This window comes from Prionailurus bengalensis, chromosome E4 (genome assembly GCF_016509475.1).
Source record: "Prionailurus bengalensis isolate Pbe53 chromosome E4, Fcat_Pben_1.1_paternal_pri, whole genome shotgun sequence".
NCBI lineage: Eukaryota > Metazoa > Chordata > Mammalia > Carnivora > Felidae > Prionailurus > Prionailurus bengalensis.
In genome coordinates this window covers 53,178,492-53,193,756 of record NC_057360.1, presented here as the reverse complement: position 1 = coordinate 53,193,756, position 15,265 = coordinate 53,178,492, and the positions used below count along the sequence as shown (strand labels likewise).

General features: G+C 36.9%; 1 protein-coding gene across 1 annotated transcript in view; it reads left to right on the top strand.

Annotated features, from left to right (window-relative positions):
• USH2A (usherin) overlaps nt 1-15,265 on the top strand; it is a 736,138-nt gene that overhangs the window by 590,694 nt on the left and 130,179 nt on the right. Inside the window, exons 56-58 of the mRNA XM_043568966.1 lie at nt 5,489-5,596; nt 12,877-13,060; nt 14,537-14,694. Of these exons, the coding sequence (XP_043424901.1) occupies nt 5,489-5,596; nt 12,877-13,060; nt 14,537-14,694 (450 nt within the window). The remainder of the gene's footprint in view (nt 1-5,488; nt 5,597-12,876; nt 13,061-14,536; nt 14,695-15,265) is intronic.

Here is a 15,265-nt window from a genome sequence, read left to right as displayed (position 1 = left end):
CGGTCAGAATGGTCCCTCTGAGACATCTCTTTATTTCCCTCTTCTCATCCTGATCAATTCATGAGTCATTTTCAGTTGGTGTGCCCTTTTCATTGCCTGTTACTAATATTTCATATATATCGCATTTTAAGGACTACCAATAGAGACTTACTTAAAATGGCAGCAAATTCCAGTTGAAATGTGTTGATTTTATTGAGTTTTACAGAGTCATATATATGAAAGGTCATCCAGTTCATGTAAATCATTTATGCCTGATGGCAGTCGATGCTTTCCTTACAGATTATTTCAACCAAGCCTCTTAGTAAGTTAGTCTTCTGACAATATGAAAAATGCAAGACCTAAGAAATAGGATGTAGACAATTATGGATTCAGATATTGCCTTCCCTCAAGGTAGCCTGTAGCCCAATTAGGCAGTCAATACCATCATGCCCACAGCATACAGTTATGGAAACTGAGGCACCTAGAGTTCAGAAAACTGACCCATGATGGTGTTAATAAGTAAGAAGGTAAAGGATTAGAACCCAAAAGAGTCTAACTTCACATGCTTCTCTCCTAACAGCGAGGCTACACTCCTTTGGTACATGAATTGTAGAAATATTCAAAATGGAAATACTTAAATATACATTCCTACTTGGAGATGTGTATATATATACATATATACATACACACACACATACATACATACATACATATACACCGAAAGTTTCACTGGGCTTTGAGGTACTTATGTCATTATTTTCCTTATGTGTCAGAGGCCTGACCCTGTTTCTCTGGCCCACACTTCTCAGCCTGGGTGCCCAGACTTCTGACCTCACCTAAGCTGATCTCTGTAATAATAGATGAGTTCCTCCAACTCTCTATGCTTCAACTCCCTTACCTGTTAAATGAGCAGATAATTGCAGTGACCCAGGGGGTTTGGTGAGGGTTTTGATTGTGTTAATATCCAGGAAGTCACAGGAGAAGGTCTGCGAGTGGTGTTCAGTAAATTTCAGCTAGTATGTTATTTATGTAACTGAGTAATCAACTTCTTTAAAAATAACTCCATTTCTTATAAAATATATTTGATTAATGCACAGAGTCCAGTGAAACGAGTAAAAATGGAACAACAAAATCCTCTGAGTTTTATTTTTTGTTTTACTTTACACTTCTTTTTATTCCCTTGATGTTTGAACTAAACGCTTTCAACATATTTCTTTCATTTTAAGAACCACTGCAATGGTTTCTACCACTTTTACATCTTTCAGATACTGTTTCATCTTCAAAGTCATTCACAAATTTCAATGTGCTTGGCTGCAGCTCTTATGTGATGGGAGGGCACAGGGCTTGGTATTAAAGTTGTGGGTTTGTCTCCACCCCAACCTGATAGCTCCATTCACTGTATGAACATTTGGTTCTCTGAGCCTCAGTATTTTCTTACCTGTGAGGCAGGAATAATTATTCCTGTCCTGGTGATATTCAAGGTGAGACCTCTTCACTTTTTCACCAACCCTTTTCATGTTGTTGCTAATTCTGTCTCCCAGAATCTCATGACTAACTATTTCTAACATGCGTAGGGTAATCACAGCTGCTCATGGTCCCCTTATGTAACATACAAGAATCTGAACTTGTGTGCCAGTGTGACATTATTAGTAATTATAATATTAATATCATTTAGAATTCTTTTTCTTGCAAGTTACAGAAAACTCAGTTCAAGCAGGCTTAATAAATGGGCATTAAGTGGCTCATGTAAATAAAAAATCAGATGTAGACTCAAGGCTATGAGATGAGGTTTCCAGGACCCAATTTCTTTTCACCTCTAAGTTCTCCATTCTCAAGCACTATGTGGTGAACAAAGAACTACCAGCAGTAAAAATGAAAGTTTGAGTTCAAGGCCTACTCTCCATTAGCCTAAATGAGGTCACATAGTCAATTCTGAGCAGCTAACATTGCACAAGGAATGTGGAACTGTGTCCAGGAGTAGTCAATCCAGGTGGAGAAAATCCTAAACAAAGCACAAAGACTTGTAGTAGCCAAAAGACTGGTTTCCACAAGGAAACCTTGAGTTCTGTTATAAAAGGAAGTATGAGTGTACTCTGAAAGATAAACATAGCAGATGTAGAGTTGCATGACACAGGCTGGCAAATGTGAGTTGAAATGAGCCGAATATTTCTACCTATGTTCCATATGGCTCTTTAAATTGGCCACCATACTCATATTTCAGGGCTAGACACAACCCTTGAGGACAAACTACTAGTGAATTAGATTAAGCCCATTGTGCTTCCTTCCTTCACTTAAGGCCCCATGCCTCCCACTCTCGCCTTTCTTGCCCTTCCATCTTTGTTTTCTTTCCCTAGTTCCTCACATCCCCTCCTCCTGAATGGTGATGACTTTGAAGTCCTCTGATTTCCCAAAGTAGGCTCTCTACCCAGTGCTCAGTTCTACCTCCTCTCCCCTTGATTCTGGTACCCCAGTAGCTTCAAAATATTCCTCTACTAGACCTGGCCCCATGCTCTGCAAGGCCAACACATACCATCCAATTTAAACACCTGTAACAGACTCCCTGGCACACCTTCCTTAATCTATCAAAAATTCCTAACTGGCTAGCTACTCCGTTGCTGTACTGTCTTCTAGTGTTCTTGGCTATATATAAAGTGGATACCACTCAGCTCAGTTCAGAAAGATTCTGTAGGGAAAGGACAATTTCTGTTTTTATATACATCAATTTTCTTTTTAGCGACTATCCTTATTGCAAATACCCTCAATCCTCTCATCGACTTTAGTACACCTCTGTGGTGACAAATTTCCTCTCCTTTTTCTAAGATGCATCCTAAAATATTTTTCAATGGTCATTGCATGTCTTATATCAGACCAGCTAGAACACAAAACAAAGAAGAGAATTGGGTCTCATTTGGGGAGGGGGGAGCATTTTATTTGTTTGTTTTTATTTAATAAGAAAATTCCAGAGAAAGAACAAGCATTGCTTCACTTTTACCAGCCATATTTAGTCAGGCATTTGGAAAAAAGTCTATAAAATATTTATTGTTTACACATCACATTAATTTTTGTATTATTTTAATAATATTCTGTAACTAGAAAACAATTGCCTACACAGTGAAGTAGATGTTGGGGGCTGAGATACTCATGGATTTATGAGGAAGGGCCTGTTTGGTCCGATGACACTTTGGATGGACATCATGAACAGGATAGCCTGACATTTTATGGAGCACTTTCATGGGCTTTGTGTTCTTTAAACAGTATTTAACAAACATCAAATACTTACAACTGGAAAAAAATAATTAAAAAAGGAAAACACTCAGAGACACAAACCTTACTCTCAAAGGGCTTACATTCTAAGTGAGAAAGTAAGATATTCAGGTGAATTGGTATTACAAGGGTCAAGGTCCCCTTTTTCAGTAGCAGGAGTAAAGAGGGAGCATCACCAGGCTAAGTCAGTCCGCCACTGCGGTCTCTGACCTTCATTCTTAGATGATTCCTCCCTTTTTTCTTTTGATCTCTCTATTTTGTAATCTTCAGCATTTTCCCATAAGCTTTTATCAAACATATATGGCTTCAGTGGGGCTTAGATCTTTCATCACATTTCTTATCTACAAATCAAGTAAATATCAAAATTATGTAAATCCCCCATAGCAACCAAATAGAAGATTGCAATCAAATAAGTATCTGAATCTTATCACTAAATTGATGTGGAAACACAAAGGGCTTTGAAGCTGAATCCTGGAACAGCTCCAGCTGCAGAACATTATTGCTTTAGCAGAGAACCCAGACTATTGCTCTAACTCTAAATGAACCAGTTAATTTTTTTGTTTGTTTAACCAGCACCTACTTTGTGCCTGCCATTATTTGAAGGATACAGTGGTATCTTTTAGATATAGTATCTTTTAGTGCTTTTTTGGAGCTTATGTCCTAGAGGGGGAGACAAACAATAAATAAACAGATGTAATAAAACAGCAGATAATGTTGAGGGCTATGGGAGAAGGAAGTAATTTGAGGGAATATGAAGTGATGGATGTAGTATGTGGATAAAGTGGCCAAAATCTTTTAAAATGTAGCGTTTGAGGAGAAATCTGCATAAAGCAAAAGAGTGGCACAGGAATGTCTCTGGAAAAACTCACCTGCCAAATGAGCAATATATATATAAAAATGTAGTTCAGTATTCATGAAAAATTAATATAATAATTATATATATTAGCCCAATTATTTGACATATAGATGAAGTCCTATTCTTTAAGAAAAGGAAAATTTTTGACCTTTGGCATTGTTTGAATTTTTCCAAGAATCAAGGGAAGAAGCTTTAGCCGCCATATGCTCCTTGTCAAATGCTGCTGAGTCTTAAGGTTGCTTCTGGTCAAATAAAGTAGTTCTCTAGGTAACCCATTTAATCTTCTCAAAAGCCTTCAAACCTAGCTGCTATGTTTCCCATCTTTAAAGATCAGTAGATCAAGGCAAAGAGAAGCTAAGTCACTTGCCCAAGGTCATCAGCTAAGGAGTAGTGAGGTCTAACAACATGCAACTTCTACTATAAATGGCTTGCCATTCTTATTTATCCTGAGAACTTATTGAACAATTACTGGGCTGTGTCATATTCTGAATACAATAAACACTATTCCTTCATCAAATTGTGTTCAATCTATGTGTAAAGACAAAACCAACATACCTCCAAAACACTACAAAAGTGTGAGATGGTATTCTATTGGCACATATGGTGAAGTAGTGTAAAATTAAAAAAGCAGAGTGGGTTGGTGTGAATATGAGCTAAATATGGCTTGGGGCTAAACCTTATTTTGGATCTAACCTTATTTGGATCTAACCTTATCTTGGATCTAACCTTATTTTTATTTTTTCTACCTCTGTTCATATAAGAAGCTGTTGCAGAAACTGGGATAGTTAGCCTGGAGAAGAAAAGACTCAGGGGGGATTTGATAACTGTCTACAAATATTTGAAGAACTGTCATGTGGAAAAGAAATTAGATTTGTTCTATATCTCCCTAGGGGTGCAAGTGATGGAAAGAAATCACCACAATATAAGAAAGGACTTTTAAACAAAATAAGGAAAACTCTAGAGCTCTAAAGATGGAATGGGCTCTTTGAGAGATGAGTACTCTGATCAACAAGGCAAGGCAGCCTCTTCAATGACCTCTTGTACAAGGGAATCAAGAGAAAGATGGATGGATAGCTGGGTGGATGGATGGATGGATGGATGGATGGATAAATGGATGAATGATTGGATGGATGATGGATGGATGGGTGGATAGATGGATGACATGAATTTTAAGATTTCTGCTAAGGCTGAGAATATATGATTATCAGAGATAAATGAAATTTCGATTAATACTGAACTGCTTGTGAAGTTCATACCTCCTTTAGAAAATGTTTTCTGCTTTTAAAATTTTGGAAATCATATCTACAACTCCACATGTTACTTCCAGTTCTTAATTGATAATAAATAATCCTCTCAAGATGTACTTTATTTCTTGTTTGCTCTTTCTAGGTCTCCAGCCATATACCAACTATAGCTTCACACTTACAGCTTGTACACCTGCTGGATGCACTTCAAGCAAGCCTTTTCTAGGTCAGACACTGCAGGCAGCCCCTGAAGGTAATTAAAAAATATCCATGATTTGGGAGGAGAAGTTTTCATATGGCATTTTGAAGTGAATTCTATAAACCCTTTCATGTAAAACAAAGAAGGAATAAAGTCGATAGGTACAAAATAAAATTGTATTCTACTCTGCCATTCTTCAGGTTTGGTTCAACTATAAGCCACCCAACACAAATTTTGCTTTCACTTCTTTAAACCTCTTCAGTTTACTTTTCTGTGATAAAAATTATTATACACTTTGATATAAAATTTCTCAAAAAAAAAATAAAAAATCAAACATCTCTGGAATGCCGGTTATATGACAAGTACATGCTCACTGCTGGAGCTGACTTAAATATTCACTATCATGAACTTGTCATCAAGTTGAAGACACAGTACAACTTCCCAAACTTACATAAAGACAGAGAATCTGAAAAGTGATGTTAAGAAAAAACAAGTGTTCAATAATACTGTAATAACGTATGGTGACGGATGGTGACTGCACTTACCATTAAGTAATGTGCAGAATTGCCAAATCAATATGTTTTACATATGAAACTAATATAACATTGCATGTTTTTGTTGTTTTTTAAATGTTTGTTTTTGGGAGAGAGAGAGAGAGAGAGAGAGAGAGAGAGATTGAGCAAACAGAGTAGGGGCAGAGAGAGAGGGAGACAGAAGATCCAAAGCAGGCTCTGCACTGAAAGGAGACAGCTCAGTCCAGGGCTTGAACTCATGAACCGTGAAATCATGACCTGAGCCGAAGTCAGACGCTTAACCCACTGAGCCACCCAGGTACCCCAACATTGTATGTTAACGGTACTTCAATTGAAAAATGAACAGAATGCTCAGGATAATCTGAACAAAGAGAAATTATAACTCATCATGAAAATCAAAAATATTTTGTGGTGTGAGAGTGAGTTCTGAGATGGACCATGAAGAACAAAGATTTTAACAAATTCACAATAGAGGAGAGGAAGAACCAAGCACAGACTGAGGACATGTAAAGTGGGGCCATCACCTTGGAAGGCAAATTGGCAATGTCTATTAAATTTAAAATGTTAATTTTCCATGACACAGCAGTTTCACATTCATTGTCTATGTCAGAAAATCACACTTTCAACAAATGCATAAGGAGTTGAAGCGTTTTTGTTTGTTTATTTAATGGAAAACAGTTGGAAGTAATTTAAATGTCTATGAGTAGGGGAATTGCTAAATAAATTCAGGTATAGTCACATTATGAAACTCCATGCCTCATTTTAAAAGAATGAGACAATCTAACCATATAAAGAGGAAATTAAAACTGCAATAGTGCACGGTATCTTTTATGTATAAAAATGCTTAGGCAATAATATTCGTTTCTATAGGTAAATAAAAATATAGAAAAAATTCTGGAAGCATATGTACATAACAACAGTTACCAATGGGTTGGGAACTGGAGTGGGTGTTATCATGTACTTTTAGAAGAAAGATAACCTCAGAAGCTTGGGTTAGTGATCAACTAATTATTTTGTTCATCTTTATTGTCTGCCTGTTTTCAATGTGGGGGAAACAGAGGCATACATGAGTTTATAAACAGAAATATAATGTTAATTACCATTGGAGAGTCCTGAACTGCTTGTCCATTACTCTTCTAATGAAAGGGATTGTTGTACCTCAGAATATTAGACCTGAACTTCCTACCAGTAAATGGGGAATAAAATGGAAAATTCCACATATGGGGCATATGGCTCCTCACCAGGATTTCACTAATGATGTTTTCTATATAAAGAATGTTTCATGTCAAAAAGCTTAGTGTTCCTTTGAAAGGAAGAAACCAGCAGTGGATTTTTTGGAAAGGTAAACTATCAAATGGATACTTTGATGATAATGGATAATTTCTAAAGGATCTATCAACCATTTTTGGCTGCAACTCAAACCTGGTAAAATAACAGGGTCTCTTGCTTCAGTGTACTCATCAAATCCGTATATTTAAATTCTTAGAAAATACGCATCTATTTTCCCACCTTTCCCCCCAAAAAATTATTTAAAGAGCTCAGATTTCATGACTGAAAAAATTACATTCAACCACACATGGGAGTGTGAGATGAGAAATGTTTTACTTGATTTCTTTTTTTTTTTAACTCTATGCACCTTTCCTTTAACACAAATAACTGTGCAAAGGAATAATAAACTAAATGGGCTTTCCCCTGCAGAACAAACATGGATTTAGAATCCATTTTCTGGCGGTATAAGTGCCATTTGTGAATAACCTATATGTGACATAAATGTAGTCTAGGTACTTAACTTGGGGGTTGGAAGATTACAAATCAGGACTCACATTAAGTTCTGTTGTACTGTAAAGTGGAAATAAACATGTTATATCCCATTAAATTAATAATCTAAGCATAACTAATTATAAAGTGCCTGAGTAAATCAGACATAGTTTGAAGGTCTCACACTTGAGTGTCCTAAGTGAATATGGGGAGAATTAAAAGAAACATCGTTTCATAGCCACCCTGAGCTCCTCTTACTTCTCTCATTTTCAATCCAGGGGGAAAAAGTTAATGTATATTACTACCCCATTGATAAGTTGGACATAATTCTCTACAATTTTATCCTCATAGAAAATTGTGTACTTTTAGTCAAATAGGAAGAGTTCAAATTGGATTTTTGTTCCATCTTTTTAGAATTGCTGCCATACCAGCCAACTCTAATTAATTTTACAGTTCAATCATGCAAAATTGCAGGCGTGTTTACCTCTAGCATTGATAACATGGAAAGGAAAAAGGAAAGAAAGATGAATCTTTCTCAGTCACATTCCATATCTCTCTTCCTCTCACCTTTTTTTAACTGTTAGATTCTTCCTCTATTCTTCGTACTTGTAACTACACGGTCTCCCTTGGAATCCTCAAGTACAATCTCCCAAAGTATACAGCTCTCACAAAGCCTGCACTCATTCAAGGCCTGTACACCCACCAGTCTATAGATGTTTTTATTACGTGTTTTGAAAATACTTCAGCCTCAGTATTCAACTCTTAAAATCTCTCTCCTCACTTCCTAACTTACTTTTCTTTCTTTTTTTCCTCCTTCAGGTATAATCATCCACCTCATCACCTAAACCCCAAAATGGGCCTTCTTGATGTTTCTCTCTGTTTTTTTTTTTTAGGTTGTAATATGTAGTTCTTCATAAAATCTTAGTAATTTTAAATCTTAAGGATTTTTTAAAAATGCTTTCTTCCTTTCCATCCCTTCTGGCGTTGCCTTAGTTCAGACTCCTATAACTTTTCATAATTTAGTCTTCCTGCCTCTAGTGATTTCTCTTCTTCCTCATATTCCCATTCCAATTCTTTCCTCCCTTTTGCCAAGTCACCTCCATAAAATCCCATTTCCTTCCAGGAAAAAAAAAATCCACATCTTCTTAGTAAAGCAAAATAGACCCCTCAAACTTTAAACTCTGCCCATCTGTCGAATCTTTCTGTCTTCCTCACATGCCCTCCAATGTACCAGTCATGCTGAAGTACCTGGAATTCTACCATACTTACCCATATTTCAAAGACTTTGTGTGGCTTTCCCACAGTTTTGATTTCTTTCCCTACATTCTCACTAACTCAGCTAACTCCCAGTTTTTCAAACTTGGGCTCACATCTCTCCCCTTCTAGAATTCTCCTGCTTCCCCTCTATCCCCATATTACTCCCAGTCTGTGTTGATACCCTTCCTAAGTGCTCTAAAGCACTATGTTTCCTTTTCTTACAGCACTCAGCAAACTGGATTATAAATTTTTATTTGTTCATTTTTATTCACCACAATACTATGGGGTCCTTGAAGGGTAAAGACTATTTGTCTTTACCCCCACACCCACAGTGCCCAACACAGAAAGTGACACAAAATTGAGTGGAATGTTGGACGAATAAATTAACAATTAATAATAATCTAAGAGTCAAGGCCTCCATGACATAAGCCAATACAGAACAGGGTCCCTTCACTAGCTTCCAAAGGAAAGTCAATCCACAATAAATTTTGGGATTTTTGAATTGGAATCAAGATCTGTAGAGAAATAAGCAGGTAATATTGCATGGCACTCAAAACAAATTTAAAACAAATCTAGTAGACATGCTCCTTTTCTGGTAGCTATTATTGCAAAAGATCTACCAAGATTTCCTTCTGACCTTTTCTTCTCATACCTCTCGTGTAGTTTACCTGCCCCCCACCTGCCTTCTAGATGATTTCTCTCATGGCCACCCATTTCCTTCCCTTGAGTTTTCTCAATTCTGTCCTTCTATTATATTCGATAGGTTTTTTTCTGATGCCACCTGAGACTCATGCTCAGAGAGGAAGGCAGATTCTCTACTTGGGATTCATAAGACATTTCACCAAAAGTGGGTCTTATTCTATCAAAGATTTCTGGCAACTGCTAAGATAATCGTGTCCCCATGCCATTATACAAATAAAACCATAGTACTTAGTATTTTTTACACATTTCTGTTTCCCCTTATAAATCAAATCAATGGACACAGAATGATTACCAACATGACCAGAGCTTTCACCAACTTGTATAAATATCAAACTCAATTTTTATTTAAAACATGAGGCAAACCCAAGATTTTGATTCATGTTATTTCATTAACTCTATAGCCACAGGATGTATTTACTGATTCAAAGTGGAAACTAAGCAATAGACTTTCTAACACCTTGGTGATTTTGTATACACCCTCCAAGGTGAAAAATATGGGACTCCAGCAAGCAGATTATGAAGTAAAACTTATACTTTATCTCTTAAATCAACAAACTAATATCATCTTTGAGTCAGAACATTAGATGATTGATTCATCTACCAACTGTTGGCAGAGAAACCCAGACATAACTGTATACTATGATTGGTGTATTTATCCAAGTATCTAAGAGTAAACTTTCAGAACAAAATGAACACTTTCTTCTCAGGAATAAGTTGTTCCTTAGAAAATTAGCAAGTTTGAGCCGTTTAAAAATGTATCCTGATTCTTTCAGGATGTTGCTAAATAAATTGCCTTTGAATGTCCTGGAAATTTTTCTTTTAAAAGTGTTGAAATCTTATCCCTTACTGGATAACTTACACCAGAGATACAATCAACCAAACACTATTGATTACAGGGAACCTAATATTGCATGAGTTTTTAAAAGCTGAAGAAGAGAGTTACAGTGTCTATTCAGAGCATACCTAGATGACAACATGAAATGGTAGGATTGATCTTCCTCATTGCCTAGGTTCTCCGTCAATATGTTTGTACATCTGTAAGAGTGCTTGAATGTTTGACCTTGAATAACAGTTGTTTGTGTGTACATTTTAACTTTTATGCAGAAGAGGAAATTCCTTATAGGAACAAGCCAGAGCTTACTCATGTTTATATTTCTAGAACTAGAACTGCCCATAGTGCTTACCATAGTAATTTGCAGGATGTATTTGCAATAAATTCATTTATTCAATATCAGTTAGGCATTGTGCTATCTATCCCTAAAGATACATTGACAAAAATACATAGAAGATTCCTGCCCTCATGAAGCTAACTTTATATTGAAGCAGGAGAAAGAAGTAGACCACGCAGTGTTAACAACATAGAAATAATGATAATATCAAGAAAAAAAAGATTATTGTGTTATGAGTGCTAAGAGGAAGTAGAAAAAGACATAGGATAGAGAAAAACTAGGTTATGATCATTCTAGAAAATGTTACAGTTATAATTAGAGAAGGTTGGTCAAATAAGATCTCCCTGATATGATTATAGTCACACAGGCCACTGAACTAAGAGGATAAATTGCAAAATTGTCATGTTGTCATGAACAAAAGTGTTCCAGGCAGAAGGAATGGAAGTGAAAATCTCAGAGGTGAGGAAGAACAGGAAACATTCTGGGGATAGAAGGAGTCTCTTGTGGTTGGAGCCAGGCAGGCCAGAGCCAGAAAAAAATGCAGGACTATACAGATTATCATAAGGAATTGGAATTGTGGGACTAATTTCAAAAGGGCTGTATATTTTACAAAGATTACAATAACTTATGTGCAGACTTTCTACACTTTGCAAAGATTATGATGAAATAGAGAAGGGCAAGTTTTGAAACAGAGTCCAGTTTAGAGGCTGTGATAGAAGTTCATGAGAGAGAGCAACATAGCTTGGATCAGAAGAGGTGGACATAAAGGTAGAGAGAACTATGTATATTCATGCTAGAACCCGTGGGATTTGATGACACATTACACTTGGGGGTGAAAACAGTGAGAGCCTCAAGAATAACATTTTGTGGGTTTTGACCAAGAAAATGGTCCAAATTGGGAGATGAATAGATTATAACAGAAAAACCAAGAGTTCTGTTTTGGATGTTTTAAGTCTTTCATACTTAATTAGTCATCCAAATGGAGGTGTCAAGTTGACGGTTGGGTTCATGAGTTTGAAGCCAAGAGATAATTTCAGTCTAGAGATCCATATTTGGAAATGTTCGACATAGAGATGGTATTTAAAACTGAGACTAAATGAAGATCCCCTAGAAAGAAGGAGTAAGAAGAGGGAAGAATAAGGGAGAGGAGAGAGCCTAGGTCTCTGAAGCACCACATAATTTTGAGTTCCAGTAGGGAAAGAGGAGCCAGTAAATGAGAAAAAGGATGAAAAAGAGCATAGCACATGGTGTCAGAGAGGCAAAGGCAAAGTATGTTATTCGCTGAATTTAAAAATTCAGGTAAATACTGTATTATGATTACTTCTACATATTCCACATAACTAGGTATCAAAGTTTAAAATTACTGGATAGTCTTTGAGGCCCCTCGGTGGCTCAGTCGGTTGAGTGTCCTGCTTCGGCTCAGGTCACGATCTCGCAGTCTGTGAGTTCGAGCCCCGCGTCGGGCTCTGTGCTGACAGCTCAGAGCCTGGAGCCTGCTTCGGATTCTGTGTCTCCCTCTCCCACTGCCCCTCCCTCACTCATTCTCTATCTCTCTCTCTGTCAAAAATAAATAAACATTAAAAAAATAAAATAAAAATAAAATTCCTGGATAGTCTCTCAGGTCTTGATTAAAGTCAGAGTAACAGCCAAGATAGAGAAATTTTCTACCACTTAATTGTCTGGCATTCACTTTCTAAAGGCAATTCACAAATGAAATAATCAAAGCATTGACAAATATATTTATACCCAATTGTCTATTTTACCTCAAAAGTATGGAAACTGTATTTTTTTACTTTACCATGAAATTTTCTATCAACAAAATAAAATTATCATAGTATGTGAGGTGATGGTGTGACTTTTGATAAGGTGTATATTTTACTCCAACAATAAAACCTCATTGTGTTATTTTTTCCAGGAGTTTGGGTGACACCTCGACACATTATCATCAATTCTACGACAGTGGAATTATATTGGAGTCCGCCAGAAAAGCCCAATGGCCTCATTTCTCAATATCAATTGAGTCGTAATGGAACCTTGGTTTTCCTGGGTGGCAATGAGGAGCAGAATTTCACTGATAAAAACCTGGAGCCCAACAGCAGGTAAACTCAAAGAAAACTTTACCAATCATATAGTTAGAATTTTACATTTTTCAGGGTTGAAAAGTGTGCATCTTTAAATGAAACAATATTTTTGAGAGAGCGGGGAGGCACAAGTGAGTGAGGGGCAGAGAGAGAGAGAGGATCCCAGGAGGTGCAGAGAGAGAGACAGAGAGAGACAGAGACAGAGAGAGAGAGAGAGAGAGAGAGAGAGAGAGAGAGAAGCAGTGCTCACTCAAAGCTCGTTCATGTTTTACCCACAGCAAGGCTTGTGCTCACCCAAAGCAAGGCTGGAGCTCACCTAAACTGGTACCCAAACTCACCTGACGTGGGACTTGAGCTCACGAACTGTGAGATCATGACCTGAGACAAAGTCAGATGCTTAAAGACTGAGCCACCAAGGCACTGTCTAAATGAAACAATATTAAATTAATAGGTTAAAAATCTCCTCTTTCATTAGCCATTTCATAGCTGATGAGATCTTTTCATTCATTTCAGATGTTGAAGACTCAAGTGCTAACTCATTACTTTAGCCTTCAGAGTACATGACATTTTTAATTTATTTTTTCAAGTTTATTTATTTTTGAGAAAGAGAAGGGAGTGGGGGGAGGCAGAGAGAGAATCCCAAGCAGTCACCACACAACACAGAGCCGGATGCGGGGCTCAAACTCACAAACTATGAGATCATGACATGAGCCAAAATCAAGAGTGGGGCACTTAACTGACAGAGCCACCCAGGTGGCTCATGACATTTTAAAAAAATGTAAGTAGTCTTCTATTTGACAGAAGAGCATGAGGATTTTTAAGTATATAAAATACACAAAGTATTAAGCTTTAGAAATTATCAAATTATCTTCAAAAACATGCATTCTTAAACCAGCAATAAAAGAGATTTAAGGAGTTTTGTTTGACATCAACTACCTTTTCTTCTAGCATAATGTTTTCTCTGCTTGCTACACTATATATAGGTAGAGTGATTTTAGGGGAAAAAGTTCCGCATATTTGCAATTCATTCCCATTCATTTCTCAGCAAAGACAAAATATATCTTCGATCAACAGATGTTTTATTGCAGAGAGTAGAGATCAATTCAGTTTTATTGTGGAGAGTAGCAGATCAATTTAGAAACATCTTCCTCTGAACATATTTCCCTGAACCCCAACCCATTTAAAAATGGGAAAGATTCGTTTGAATCCTCCACAATCTAGTGGCACACTCCAGGACTTTCCTGAAATCTTTATGAAAAGTTATTGATTACTAGAGGGTTAGGAATGAAGTGAGAGGGACAGAAATAAGGCAGTCTGGAGAGAATAATGCATGTTGTGAAAAAACTATCAAGTCAATAGTGAAGGTTCTGGACAAGGAGCAGAGAATTTGCATTTTGTCATTCACTGTCGACCAAACAATGAAGAGAAAAGCCAGAAATCACCGTTTGCATCTCTTATGCATTGCCTTATCACAATCCTTTCTTTTTAATATAGATACATTTATAAACTGGAAGCCGCAAATGGGGGTGGCAGCAGCCCTAGTGGTGATTACATTGTACAAACACCTGTATTCACACCAGAGGAAATCCAGCCTCCGTGTAATAGCACAGTAATCGGGCCTTATTCCATATTTGTAGCTTGGACTCCACCAGGTAAATAAATAAAACCTGTGTGTGTGTGTGTGTGTGTGTGTGTATGTGTGCATGTGTATACGTAAAACATTTCAGAGAAAGTTCATTTGAGATAAGGATGGAAATGTCTGAATTTAGTAAATGAGAAGGAAATAGTATGTCTCCTGGGTAAATATAAACAGAATAATCTAAACCACATTGCTGAGTCTATACATATGTAAGTATATGCATACATACATATAGATGCAGATGTAGATATGTAGATAAAGAGACCTAGATACCTAGATATATACTTTTCTATCAAAGTAATACTTTCTTTCAAGTACTCAAATCTGTCTCCTTATTTAAATGTATATCCAAGGTAAGTCGTATAGTCCTGAATGACCTAAACATTCATTCTACAGGACTTCCTAGATTGGATCACTGATGTCATATGATCTGGTCTTTATTATAGCAGTGAATAAGGAATTCAGAAAGACAACAGTCTACTCTATCCATGTCCCTCAGGTTGTGACCAATTATGGTAGCTGAGTTTTGCCTCTCTGAGCTGTATAGCCTCCATTGTGCCATTTAGTCACTAGCAACTTGCTTT